Raw genomic sequence first — 13,877 nt, 5'->3', positions numbered from 1 at the left:
TTTCTAATAAGTGGTTATGTAGATTCTATGGTAATGCATTTATGAAAATATAACAAATTCTAACAGGCTTCTCAGCTCGTTGCCCAACGCAACCTAAGTAATAACAAAGAATGATCTACTAAATTTAATAATTTGTATTTTGTGTAAACATTCCAATATCAAAATGCACTTGTGCAACCAAGTTATACCTTGTAAAGTTTAAAGAAAAGAAATTCCAATGAGTTCCACCCATTTGTTTCAAGTGTAGGTACATTCTAGAGTGTTGTAGCTTCGTTACATTTACATGGCAGCCCATCGCGTGTGTTCTTGTATTTGCTCAAGCTCTAGCACTCTCGCGCACTTTTGGCGCTCACTGCCTCTCTTTCTCCGCTCTTTGTGGTGGGGCGATCATGTGTGTGGGTTTGGATTGGCGCTCGCGAAACTCTTAACCAGTGGCGTTTTTTTAACCAGTTTAATTTTTCATTTGCGTGAGCGCAGACGTGTCCGGAAAACGAGCGGAAACCAAGTGAAACGGAACGAAACACGGCCGTATATTTGTACAATCGTACATTCGTAAACTCGTAGATCCAACGGAGTGGTGTCGTCATTTCTGGTGGCTCTTGATAAATCCGTCTGCCAGTGTTTATTTACTCGAGTGCGGGCTTTTCATGTATCGCCGTCGCTATTCCGCCTTCGAGCCGAGCACGCCCCGCGTGGGGGTGCTACCCTCTCCGCCCCTGCACCATGTTGCCCCCACCGCCACCCCCTTGCCCGTCCCGAAAACACCACCCAAACTGAGCGTACACTTTGACCCCAATCTGCCCAAAGACAGCAACGATAGCAACAACAATTTCAGCAGTGAAAATGCAAATGCCAAAAGCGGCGGACGCAAGGCGCGATCGCTGAGCAATTCGCCGCTGTATCATCGCAAAAAGCGGTATGGCCATCTGCCGGCGCTGATGTCGAATAACGGGCCGACGGCCAGCAGCAACTATCAACTGTTGAACAGTGCGAATCTGCGCGATCTCGTCGACGGCCAACGCCACTCGCAGCACGTAAGCAGGCGCGATGACAACGGCAGTAGCCAGAGCCAAAGTCACAGCCACAGCCAAAGCCAGAGCCAAAACCAAAGCCACATTAGCCAAAGCAATCAAAGCATCCCAAGCCTGCCAAGCGGCAAAAGCAAGGCAAAAGATGGCAAAAAGCTAAAGGCAACTTTAACGGCGGCCATGTCATCATCGCTGCTGCGACGCAAGGCGCACAGCAATCACAGTCAGCAGCAGAAAATGCAGCAGCAACAAGAGCTGCAACAACAGCAGCAGCAACAGCAACTGCAGCAACAACAGCAACTGCAGCAACAGCAACAACTAAGGAACAGCAACACAACTGCAAATACTGCCCGCCATTCGCTGGGTCATTCACCCTCTGCCGCCGCCGCTGCTGCAGTGCAGCAGACGCTCGTCTACGAGCGGCGGCGCGTCAGCAGCGCCCACTCTTCCCCCTCCCCCACCCCGCGCCACCACTCGCCGGTGCACCAGTGCATGCTGATGCGACGGCGCAGCGACTACAGCGTCGAGCAGATCGAGCAGTGGAAGCGCCAGCAACAATTGTTGCCCCGATCCGGACGCAAGATTAGCGTAAGTGCACTGGAAGAAACTGTGTGGAACAATATATGATGATTTTACATAAAGATATGAAACCTGGATTTCCATATGGAGTGCAAAAACCCTATTTTTCCATTAAAATAACAATATAATATTTTTATATTTATAAAAAATCATAAAAAATTAATTGCGCAGCAGTAGGATTTGAATCCTTGCTTTGGCTATCCATGATGCAATCTTACATCTTAGTATACAATTTTTTGCTATGTGGAAAATGTATTAAAATGAAAACAAAGGAAAACCATCAAGTGTGTGGCTGTAGCAAAGCTTTGGGGGGAAGCTTTTCCGCCCATTGAATTTGGCTGAATTCAGTGCAATATATATTTAGAAAAAATGAGGGTCAGCATTACAATGCGCTTTCGAAAAATACGTTTTTGAGTTCCATTTAATAAGAAATAAAATAAATTGAAAGAGTATTCAAATAATCTTTATTTAATTTTGCTATTAAGCATCAGTTCTGAAGAATTCGCGTTTATTGTTAATTATAATTAATTTTAATAGATGCGAGCAGTCCTGGAAATTAAAAAAGTATTTTGCTTCGTTATCCAACTTATTTTATTTAAATTTAATAATTTATTTAATTTATAATTTAATAATTTATCGGATGTATTTAATATCTTTTCTTAAAATGAAAATATTTTTCGCTGTGCACACTTTTCTTGACCCCATTTTTTACTAGAAAAGAGCGCTACGGGGGAAAGAGAATGATTGTGGGTATAAACGTTTAGGCTAAACCAAAATTGGTTTGTACTCGTATGCGAGCGTAATTTTTCAATTGCCGTATCTGATATGGGGCACTTGTCCCATTCCCCGATCCCCATACCTCCCCTTGCTAATGTGTCATAATTCCACAATTGCACATTTCAATGTTAATTCAAAGCCACTCGAACGACTGGGCACACACCTCCTCTACACCCCTTTCCACCCTGTTTATAAATTTTCATTGGTGCTGGAATTGTTTTTATTTCTCTGGGTTTTATCTGTGATTTCGCCTCTTGATTAAGAGATAACGCGTATGAAAGCTAAATCAACGCAATTTGAACTACTATTTACAGAACCGTTCCCCTATTGTTTACTTTCGATATTGTGTTGTTCACATTTTAAACCCCTTGAAAGAGCTCCAATCATTGTGACCCACATATAATATCAGAATTATATCGCCAATAATATCAGAAGGCTGTGAAGAAAGCGGAAGCGAGTGAATGTCTTAATATATAGGAAAAGAAGGTGTAGAAGCTAAAATAACTTACGTAACGCTGTACGTCGTATGTGTACTTTTTACGACTTTTCAAGTTGGCTCGTTTATTTCTTGAATGATAGTTAACTTTTCACTGTCTTATGTAGCTAACAGCTATAAATTTAGTTTTATCGCTTCAATGTAAATAAACAAGGTATTTAAACGAAGAAAACTTGATTTAAGAGATAATAATATTTCCCGTGCACTTATATAAAACTTTCAAAAGTGAATGATGCTACCTTTACTACAGTTTCATGATTGTAATGAAAATATTTTATGTTTCTTTCCAGTTGCCTGTCGCTGATCCGTTCCTAGAGAAAGTAAACCTATCGGACTTTGGTAAGTTTTCAAACCACCCTCTCTTATTCCTCAGCCATGACCCTCCTACTGCAACTGCCGCCCCATGAGACAAACAAAAATGTTTAATTTAAATAAATTAGCAAAACCATTTGGCATTCGATCAAGAGTCGGCCTCTGAGGATTTTCTTTGGGCACACGACGCCATAGCCAGAGTAGAACAGAACCTGGTATATATACATGCTGATAGACCAAAGAAGAAGACATGATATGGAATCGAAATCATAATTCACAGGGATTATGCTAGCAGCAATGGAATATTTCGTGGTTGACGTAGGCGGTTTAAAATGCGACATAGAACATAATCGTTAGGAAATGTGGATATATTTTGTGTTATATCCGCTAAGAATAGTTGGGGCTTCTTTTAGAAAGTTCCTAACGCAGACCCGAACACACCCCCAAAAGTGTGTTTTTTAGTTTCCTTTTTTACCAAAGCTAATTATACGTTCCAAGTACGCCGGAGACCACTCGGGGAAAAATACGCAAATGAGGGTACAATGAGAGCCGAGAGGATAAAAAATAGTGCATGTAATTTGTTGGCAATTTCAGACATTTCATGATCCTCATTAACGTCAATTCCCAACCGATCCGATCCGAACCGATCTCTCACCAAAGATTATATTCAATTTATATAGCGCCTCTGAGAACTTTTCCGATTTCGTAGCGGGGTTTCTGCTCTGAGCGTTTCCCATTTGTATTTTGTTCAGTCTATCATTTGTTTGTTTTTGCGCTTTTCCCTGACGAAAAACTTAGAGAGCTAGCTATATAGAGAGGGAGAGGAGATGGAAAACCCAGACTGCAGATCAGTTTATGATAAAATTTCGAATCGTTTAGAACGTCGCCAACGAAGACGGGCAGACGACAAAAATTTCGGCAATTTTCCGTGTGTTTTGCGTGTGTGGAACTATTGGCAGCAGGAACCATTCCCGATCTATATGTGTCTATATGTGCAAAAGTGTATGGATAGTGTCTGTGGATAAGGCCCAGTGTCGTAGGAATTACTTACCAACCCAAAACAATCGAATCGACCAACTGCAAAGCAAAGTCGACCCATCGAAGGTCTTCGCTTCTCTGTTAGTCATTCGTTAAGAATTTTAGAATAGCGCCGCGACGCCAAAAGCAACTGAACCATCACAACCGCCTCCTCGTACCGCCCCATTCTACCGCCCCATTGCCCCCCGCTGTGAAAATGGGTTTTCAATTGTTTTGATCCCACACAGCAAAAACGAAATAGCAGAATAATCAACAAACCAATGAGCATTTCAATTAACTCGTGTGGCCCGTGGCCCACTGTCAAAAGAATCGCAAAACACAGAAGCGTATAGAATCGGAATCGATAACCCATATATACCTTTGCATTCACTTATGAATATACGTATATTTGCATTGAAAAAACCAATCAAGGCAACAAAAAAGCCCATCGATGATATTGAGAGGGAGTGAGAAGTACGAAAAAGAATGCGCGGACCGAGACCGAGACCTTCACCCATCTCGCCAAGCTTTTTATCTCGATTTCTTTCGACTTTCTTTATCTATTCGAACCGTTCGCCGCCCGGCAACCGCAGTAGAATCCATTTATTAAACAACATTTAAATGTTTACACAGCTTAGTCGGAAAATCTTTCGCCATTTTGCTTATAGCTCCAAATATTTTACAATTTATTTCGCCGCATGTACATATATTTTCCTGCCGCGGTATCTGGCCTTCGTTTTCTATATTATTTCTGGTCATTTTTAAACTGTCTGTTGTCTTTTGGCCTATTTTGCGGTAGACATCATCCGGATAATACTTATAGCAAAGGTATTCGAGTTTCCAAGTGAACAACATAGAGTTAGTAGTAGTATTTGGGTAGTAGTATTTATAATTAATTTTAACGTACTACCCCAGTTATCAACGTCAGTTTTTTTTATTGATAAATAATTACTTTTCTTTGATCTTTATTCGTACCGAATAAAGCCTCTGATCAGAAAATAACCTGGCCATATATTACATGATCGAAAATAATCTGAGAGCTATAAACAAAATTAATTAGTTCCCAAATAGTTTTCCAAATGCATTTCGCTAAAGAAACGCAATAATGCTTATAGACATTCGAAATTTCAGTGTTGAGGCCTTATGCTGCGGTTAATTAATTTCTTGGCACAACTGTCTGTCCCAATATCTGTTATGTGTCGCTATAATGGCTCCGACAAATGCTGAATCGGCGAATGTTTGGCTTGCATTTATCAGGCCCCTGACAAGACCGATCTACAGACCCTGCGCTTTTATATAGTTTTTGATTAACACCCTTTGGCCCCGCCTCAATATTTATTTGTTTACATTGTGCCAGAGCAGTCTACATTCTACCCCTCTCGCTTGATCTCTCTTTGTCTCGATGGGAATTGAAATAATATTTATTGTTCAACAATTCGGTGAATCTATTCTATTCTGGTGTGTTTGGCGAGCTTGAGGCTGCTTCTGTTGGTTTTGTCGTACGCTAAATTTATTTTAATTAAAAATGTCTTAATTTAATTTAACGAAACGCGTGCGCCCAGAAATTTATGGCAGAGGGTTGTTCTTTTTTGGATACGGTTACGCTAAGGGAACATTAATTTACTGACTTAGCTAGACGCAGTGAGAAGCGCGTAGAGCGGCGTAGCTCTGTTAGCGGACTGTTAATGGGCTGTTAGCTAGTTGGCTGATCAATTAGGCAGGGCAATTAGCAGAGCAAATCGAGTCGACCAGTTAATTGTTAGCGCCCACAGGCCTCAGACGGAAGACCAGATCAGATCGGATTGGATCAGACTATCGTAATGCGACACTGAAGATCGCTAAAAAACAATAAACACCCAGAGTCAAACTAGAGCAGAGAGGGAACCCAGAACGCATGTTACAGTTGCACTTCTATTCGAATCATGCGGGTCGTCTGGTGCTGGGAGGTGGCAACGGTCGCCCGGCCGACGTCCTTTGCTATCCGTTGGAGAGCATCAAAGAGTTCGAGCAGATCTCCGAGGCCTGGAAGCGTTTGCTAGCCGAGCTGCTGAAGAAAGGTGCCAATCCTAGACCCCAGACCTGCAAAATCTACAGCCCAAAGCTTCCTTAAGCCGTATAATAACTCACCTGTTTTCTTTTTTTTTGCAGAGGAGGACGACTCACAGATCTTCGTGAAGTTCTTTCGCTTTCACAAGTGCTATGATCTGATACCCACCTCCGCTAAGTTGGTCGTCTTTGACACCCAGCTCCTCGTGAAGAAGGCCTTCTACGCCCTCGTCTACAACGGGGTGCGGGCAGCACCGCTCTGGGACTCGGAGAAGCAGCAATTCGTGGGCATGCTGACCATTACGGACTTTATCAAGATCCTGCAAATGTATTACAAATCGCCCAATGCGTCCATGGAACAGCTGGAAGAGCACAAACTGGACACGTGGCGAAGTAAGTGATGCCAAGCCATGCAGTGTTTTGATTCTAGCTAACTTGTTTCCTTTGTCAGGTGTTCTGCACAACCAGGTGATGCCGTTGGTCAGCATCGGGCCGGATGCCTCCCTCTACGATGCCATCAAAATTCTCATCCACAGCCGCATACATCGCCTGCCCGTCATCGACCCGGCGACCGGCAACGTCCTCTACATCCTGACACATAAACGCATACTGAGGTTCCTCTTCCTATACGTAAGTTCTCTAGATATATTTCTCACTGAATTTCGATGATAATCATGGGATCCTTTATTTGCAGATTAATGAATTACCAAAGCCCGCGTACATGCAAAGGAGTTTGCGCGAACTGAAGATTGGCACCTACAACAACATCGAGACCGCCGACGAGACGACGAGCATCATTACGGCGCTTAAGAAATTTGTAGAGCGACGCGTCTCAGCCCTGCCACTCGTGGATTCCGAGGGACGGCTCGTCGACATCTATGCAAAGTTTGATGTGATTGTACGTATCCCCCTTATCGCCCCTCAGAAATCCCTAGGGAATTGTAGGAGGTTAGAGAACTACAGATTTGAAATATATTACTAACATTAAATAAAAGAAACCCGTGAAAAATCCAGTATCCTGTTAAGTTTGCATCCAATTTTTTTGTATTGACCTCACAACTTCCAAAAAATTATTATTTTTGCTTTCGAAATGTTTTAAATTGTTTGATATTAATGTTCTAAAATATAAAAAAGAACTTTTACAAAATGTTATTGATCGGACAAGTTTTGAAATTCCTATTGACACCGAAATAAAAATAAGTTAGGAGGTGTTAGTTATTTTAGATAGGTAGTACAGTTTTACTTAAATATTTGATTTACAATAATAAAAACACCTTTCTTTTCCTTTAGAATCTCGCTGCTGAGAAAACCTACAACGATCTCGATGTTTCGCTGCGCAAGGCCAACGAGCACCGCAACGAGTGGTTCGAGGGCGTGCAGAAGTGCAATCTGGACGAGTCGCTGTACACGATCATGGAGCGCATCGTCCGCGCCGAGGTCCATCGCCTGGTGGTGGTCGACGAGCACCGCAAGGTGATCGGCATCATCTCGCTGTCGGACATCCTGCTCTACCTGGTACTGCGGCCCAGTGGCGAGGGCGTCGGCGGGTCGGAGAGCTCGCTGCGCGCCTCCGATCCCGTCCTGCTGCGCAAAGTGGCCGAGGTGGAGATCCCAGCGGATTCCGCAGCGACGACGACAACGCCCCCGCCTCGTAGTCCCTCGGCCGGATCCGGCAATCGCAGCCTGATTGAGGACATACCCGAGGAGGAGCCGGCGCCGACGAGGAGCGACGATGCCGACAGTGATAACAACAAGTCCGCCAGTGAGGATAAGGCCAACAACAACCAGCATGATCAGACGACGACGACGACGACGGCGGCGGCGGCGACAGCTAATGGTGATAGCAGTAATAGTCCCGTGGAAGTGTCCTTTGCCGACGAGGCGCACGAGGAGGAATCCGCCGACCAGGTCGAGCACACAAATTGTGATGATGATGACGACCAGGAGGCGCTGGCGGAGATCGAGCGCAAGAAGGCATCGATGGACGACGACGAGGACGACGGGCTGAGCAGCGCCGTGTCTGCTGCCTCCGCTTTGGGCCAGTCACTGACGCCCGCGGCGCGAGAAATGGCGTTGGTTAGTGAATAGACCCTTAATTTAAACACAAGCTAAAGAGATACAGCTGCTACTACAGACGCGGAAACGGAAAAAGAAAAAGAAACAGATACAATTGCTAAACAAGAACTAAGAACCCAAAACACAACAATAATGATAAAGCAGAGAAAATTATATTTGAATATTAATAGTTGTTAAGGATATATTATTACAATTATGAAATATTATGTATTTTACAACAAGCAACTAAAAGCAAAACAAAAACAAAAAGCTGTTAACAAGATGTTTATATATACACACACAAGAAAACGAAAACAAAACAACAAATTACATTAGAATGTCTTTAAATTTTAAACGATGTAATTGATTATTATATGATAGTACAGTACAAGTCAAAGATTGCGTTTTGCATGGGCTGGTGGGAGTTTTAAACCGGAATAGCCGGAAAAAACTAAGTTTTTGCCGATGGCTAATGGCGTATTCGGTTTTGAAAGCTGAACTCAATTTTTAAAGTTTCCAAAAGATTGTGCAGTACCTTTACATTTATTACATTATCAATTTAAATCAAGTTTGATCTTTAAAAATAAAAAATCTATTAAATCTCCTGGTTCTTACATTCTATTTCTACGGCGCTCGTGAATATTTAATAGTTTTCTCAGAAATTTATTCTTTTTACACTTCAGAATTGTATTTCCAAATCGCGGGTTACTGAGCAGTTAAATAGATGCCGGAATATACGTGCCTCTGGCGGTCGTAAGAAGATATAGATGACATAATCTTTCGTCTGCGATCTGTCTAATTGGAATAAAATTAAAAAACATTAAAAACTGTCCAAAATTTAAAAAATTTTCTTATTTTCTTTATGATTAGATTTTCGTATTATTTGCTAAACGATTCGTTTTAGTGCTATGATGTTTTTAAATTTAAGTTATTGAAAACTGTATGGTTTCGAATTAAGTTTTTTTTCGTCTATCTGAATGATCTTGGTCGGTGTCAATTTAATTTAAAATATAAGCTTACGCCACAAGCGTCTTAAATCTGGCTATAAAATAGCTGAATCGGCATCCCTGTCGCCAACTTATGGTCGCTATCTTGACATGCAGTCATATGTTCATTTTGTTGACGTTTACTTTTTTTGGCCAAACCAAAAAGCATTGCGCACCAGGTTGAAAAGCCTCCATACTAATTCGCAATGGAGCTGATCGTTCTCGTGGGGATTGCCATTGCCCTTTTGGTGGTGATAATCTCGCTGTACCTGCTGCAGAAGAAGAATGCCAGTCCAGGTGAGTCGGAAAGTAGGAGCAACATTCCGAAAGGCGACTAAACCATTGACCCTAAAATATACAGAAACCAAGCCAGCAGCTGCCCCACAACGTGGCGTCCCACAACGCGCCCAGGAGGGAGTGCCGCGTCGGGCTCAGATAGCCCGGAATCAGCGCAACCGGCTGCGACAGAATGCTCCAGCGGCTCCAGTTGCTCCGGCAGCAGGTGCTCCTCCAGCCCATGGCGACTCCGACAACGAAGATGATGCCCAAGTGGATGACGATGGTGCCCGCGTGCCTCAGGGCGCGGTGCTGGACGAAAAGATGGGTGCCAAGAAGCGAGCCAAGATGGAGGCCAAGGAGCAGAAACGGCTGCAGCGTGAGCAGGAACTGCATGATCGCGAGCAGCGAAAGGTGAAGGAAGCCAAGGAGGAGGCGGAACGCAAGCATCAGGACGACCTCGATGCGGAGGTGGAGCGCAAGCGGCTGGAGGCCGAGCGTCTGGCCAAGGAGGAGCGAGAGCGCAAGGAGCACGAGGAGTACCTGAAGATGAAGGCCGCCTTCAGTGTGGAGGAAGAGGGCTTCGAGGAGGGCGACGCCGACGAACAGGACAATCTCCTGGCCGACTTTATACAGTACATCAGAGACAACAAGGTGGTTGTCCTGGAGGATCTGGCAGTGGCCTTTAAACTGAAGACGCAGCAGGCCATCGATCGCATCCAGGAACTGCAGGCCGATGGCACTATCACCGGCGTCATCGACGATCGCGGCAAGTTCATCTACGTTTCCGAGGAGGAGCTTGCGGCCGTGGCCAAGTTCATCAAACAGCGCGGTCGCGTCTCCATCGCCGAGCTGGCCGAGAGTAGCAACAACCTGATTAACCTGACGCCCGTCTCCGCCGGCGGCGCCGAGGGCAGCTCCTGATGAGATTTGTTAGCCATTTATAAATTAAATTTATTTTTTAGATGCGATGTGTTGGTAGAATAACAAGAACAAAAGGAAAACATATTCAAGACAGATGACTTATTGGTTAAAGGTTTCATTTATGGTTTCGTATCCACTCCAATCGGATCCTTGGCCTTGCAATCTTCGCATTCGCAGACCAGCAGGAAGGTGTCGCCTTTCAAGTGTACACTGCGATTCCGCTGGGCGGTGGACAGCAGGCTAGACAGCTGAACATTGGATGCGTAGTAGCTACCTTTTGCATTATCCAGAATCTCCGATGCAGGCTTGGTGAGGAATTTTGCAGCAACTGTGTGGGCAGAGATTGCAATGAAATCAGTTGTGTTTCATAAGAAACGACCCCACTTACATTCTTCCACTTTGGCTTGAAGCTTTTGACTGATAAGAATTTGCTCTTTCTCGTTCGTTAATACCGGATCCTCAAACTGGGCGATCCACTGTGAAATGGCACTGGAAGTGAGCCCCTTATGGTCTTGAGTCCAGATTGCCATTAGTGCCCGGAACGCCTCAGGTGTCCTGAACTGATTGGTTTGAGGAAACGTGTTATTCGATTAAATAACGAGGACGCTCGATATACTAACCCTGGCCAGCTCTTTTTCACCAAGAATTTGGCAATAAGAAAGGTACGAGGAAGGTTTCCTAAACAAAAGATGGTACTGTATGACCAGTACCAGGACCAGTAATACACCCTGGCCAACGGCGCAACATATTATGTTGAAGTATATGCTATCGCTGGTCTCCCGAAATAGCTCCTCTTGATAGCGCTGGTAGTTCTGATTCTTGTAGATATCCTCTGCCTGATTCATGAGCTGCCGAACCCGCAACTGCAAATTATCCAGGTTCTCCGTCCTCCTACTCGATTCGTAGCCCATAGCTTGCTTGCCCATCTTGATGTCCAAGTGAACACGCAGTAGGGCTCCACTCCACCATTCAGAACCTTTGGGTTCCATGCAGATTTGATAGTCACCCGGCCAGGACGTGGTAAACAAGAGGCGGCCTTCTGAGTCATAGACGCGGGAGAGGACGACCAGGTCATCGCTGCCCCGCACTTCCACGAACATCCCAATGCCGGGCGACCGTATCATAAAACCGTCGGATCTCGGATCCTCCACCTCCGCCTTGTAATGAACTTGAAGGTCGAGAAAAGGCAGTTAGAAATGTCTACAAATTGGGGGTATATTTCGAACTTTACCAATCACATCAGTATCGTCGGGCGCTGTCTGGACAAAGCACTTTCCCTCATTTTCCCGCATATGAAAATACAGACCGGAAGTGCTGTGCAGGAGAGTCAGGAGCAGGACCATGAAAATTAATCTCGTTTGCATGGTACAACACTTATATATGCGTTCCTCGCACAAATTAATAAAATATGGAAACACAAAGCGGATCGCGCTACGACGCTTATTGATACCCAAGTGTTGGGTAACGTTCTCCAGGCAGGAGTGGATGGGGTGGGGGTGGGCGATGACTAACCTTGTATATAAAGTGCGCGCTTGGTAGAACGAAATTAATAAACACATTTAATTTTGAAAAGATCTTGGAGAAATACAAAATATGTATGCATTCTATAATTGAAATACTTAAGTCACGCATTTCGGACTCGTCGCTTCTGGAAATTCTTTATAATTTTTTTAAAACACAACCCATCTCTTATCTTCCACTATCTTTATAGAATTTAAACACTTATCCAAGCTTCTCCAAAATCTTTAACATTTACTGTAGCACTTATACATACTTTGTAGCTGTTTACTATTTGAATAAACATTTTTCATCGTATAAAGAAAAACGATCTTAGGCTAGTTCATGTCGTCATCATCATCATAATCGTCCATTTCGTCGTCGTCATCGTCGTCATCACTGGTCTCATCGGGATCGGACGCCTGGGCTCGGCACTTGGGGCACTGGCAGATGAATATGTAGTTTTGGCGCAGCACCTTGTGCCTCGAGTGGCGACTCCGCTCCAGCATGCACTCGTCCAGGTAGGAGATGCAGATCTCTTCACCCTCTTGAATTGGCGCCAAGGCTTTCATCACCACAATATCGTTGGAATACGGAAATGTGGAGCAAGCATTCGGCACGCAACTGTGATTGATCTTGCTCTGGAGGAGGTATAGGCCGGAGCCCTCGTTGTTCAGGAATTCGCCAGCAACTGGTGGGAAGAGGAAAATATTTTAAGTAAAATATGGCTTTTAAGGTCTTCTTAAGAACACTTACATTCTCCGACTTTGGCATAGAGTCCATCGATGACCGTGTCTAGCTGGGCTTTTTCCGCATCCGGCATTGGTAGCTCGGACACCTTAAGGACCCACTGGGAGAGCACGCTTGTCGCGATGCCCTGACTGTTGGTGCCCATAATGCCCATCAGGGTTTTGAATGCATCCGGCGTGGTGAACTACGAAATGGAAGCCAGAAATCAGCCACAATTTAACCGTCTTCCTGAGGGAATGCATACCATGGAGAACTCCTCGCCGGGAAAGGCATTGCAGAACGCCAAATAAAGCTGCTCCATCTGCTGCTCGAAGTTTTCTCCCAGCATTTTGTGGTAAATCTTCTGCTCGCGATTCACAATCAGTGCTTGGAAGGACTGCAGTTGCTCGAGGAACTCGGCCTTCTTGCAGCTCTGCTGGTAGAGAGCCATCAGGCGGACAATCAGCATGATGCTGCCCGTCTCGGGCGGATAGTGCATCTTCTTCCAAGTCTCGTTCAGCACATTAATGGGATGTGTGTCATCGGAACGGAAGCCGCCCATGCAAGCCACCCGGTGGTATCGCTTCTGGGCCTCCATCAGGCAGTCCTCGGAGCAGTAGCGCACCTTGCAGCGCGGGCACTGGGTGAACTGAGCCACCCACTGGGCCGTGGGATCGTGCTGCAGGAGGGGCACATCCACCTGGGGATCGCTGGCCAAGCGGCGCACATTCTCCAGCACCGTTTCCAACGGTCGCATGCAGTGGTCACATGCCGCATAGCCGTACGCCGCGTTCCAAGAGAATTGCCGGGAGACAAAGGGCTCCTCCTCGAAGATCACTTCGTCCGCGGCAAAGTTCTTGGTAGCAATCATCGCTCGACCCTGCGGAAATATACATATACGTTTAGCTGCAGTTCGGATGGCATTCAGCACACCACTTACCTTTCCGGGCAACTCCCGTATTTCAAAGTGGTTCATCTTGCTTATTGGAAGTCTTTTGTTTTGACCAATTAAGCTGGGTTACACGTGCGTTGTATATAAACAATAACAAGGCTGCCGCTTCAGCAAAAAGTGGGACCGCACATACGAGTATATTTAGTATTTCATTATTTGTATTCAGTATTTTTTTTTTGACTCCAGCTGACCACCCGTCTTCC

General features: G+C 44.8%; 4 protein-coding genes across 11 annotated transcripts in view; 2 read left to right on the top strand and 2 right to left on the bottom strand.

The window, feature by feature from the left end:
* Positions 1-8,707, top strand: part of SNF4Agamma (SNF4/AMP-activated protein kinase gamma subunit) — a 71,909-nt gene extending 63,202 nt beyond the window's left edge. For 6 of the 8 annotated variants that reach the window (XM_036816735.3, XM_070995716.1, XM_036816734.3 and 3 more), the window contains 5 exons: positions 3,171-3,219; positions 6,358-6,648; positions 6,707-6,885; positions 6,950-7,153; positions 7,546-8,707. In XM_036816735.3, coding sequence (XP_036672630.3) covers positions 3,171-3,219; positions 6,358-6,648; positions 6,707-6,885; positions 6,950-7,153; positions 7,546-8,343 — 1,521 coding nt within the window. In that variant the 3' untranslated portion in view covers positions 8,344-8,707. Of the gene's footprint in view, positions 1-466; positions 1,617-3,170; positions 3,220-5,977; positions 6,267-6,357; positions 6,649-6,706; positions 6,886-6,949; positions 7,154-7,545 lie in introns of those variants that run through there. The other 2 variants (XM_036816738.3, XM_036816740.3) reach the window with 2 other exon arrangements.
* A 714-nt stretch (positions 8,708-9,421) lies between these two features.
* Positions 9,422-10,580, top strand: Ddrgk1 (DDRGK domain containing 1). The gene is made up of 2 exons (XM_017067890.4): positions 9,422-9,593; positions 9,658-10,580. The coding sequence occupies exons 1-2, from the start codon at positions 9,503-9,505 to the stop codon at positions 10,494-10,496; spliced, it is 930 nt and encodes a 309-aa protein (XP_016923379.4). The 5' UTR covers positions 9,422-9,502; the 3' UTR covers positions 10,497-10,580.
* Positions 10,502-11,964, bottom strand: LOC108004819 (transmembrane emp24 domain-containing protein eca). Its single transcript, XM_017067889.4, has 4 exons — positions 11,728-11,964; positions 11,117-11,664; positions 10,885-11,056; positions 10,502-10,824 (listed from the first exon to the last, which is right to left on the bottom strand). The coding sequence occupies exons 1-4, from the start codon at positions 11,858-11,860 to the stop codon at positions 10,616-10,618; spliced, it is 1,062 nt and encodes a 353-aa protein (XP_016923378.4). The 5' UTR covers positions 11,861-11,964; the 3' UTR covers positions 10,502-10,615.
* Positions 11,965-12,228: 264 nt separating this feature from the next.
* Positions 12,229-13,811, bottom strand: Smyd5 (SET and MYND domain containing, class 5). Its single transcript, XM_017080533.4, has 4 exons — positions 13,663-13,811; positions 12,988-13,602; positions 12,750-12,927; positions 12,229-12,684 (listed from the first exon to the last, which is right to left on the bottom strand). The coding sequence occupies exons 1-4, from the start codon at positions 13,696-13,698 to the stop codon at positions 12,332-12,334; spliced, it is 1,182 nt and encodes a 393-aa protein (XP_016936022.3). The 5' UTR covers positions 13,699-13,811; the 3' UTR covers positions 12,229-12,331.
* Positions 13,812-13,877: the final 66 nt, after the last annotated feature.

This window comes from Drosophila suzukii, chromosome 3, assembly GCF_043229965.1.
Source record: "Drosophila suzukii chromosome 3, CBGP_Dsuzu_IsoJpt1.0, whole genome shotgun sequence".
NCBI classification, from domain to species: domain Eukaryota; kingdom Metazoa; phylum Arthropoda; class Insecta; order Diptera; family Drosophilidae; genus Drosophila; species Drosophila suzukii.
The sequence above is the reverse complement of the archived record's forward strand: the minus strand, read 5'-3'. Positions and strand labels throughout refer to the sequence as shown.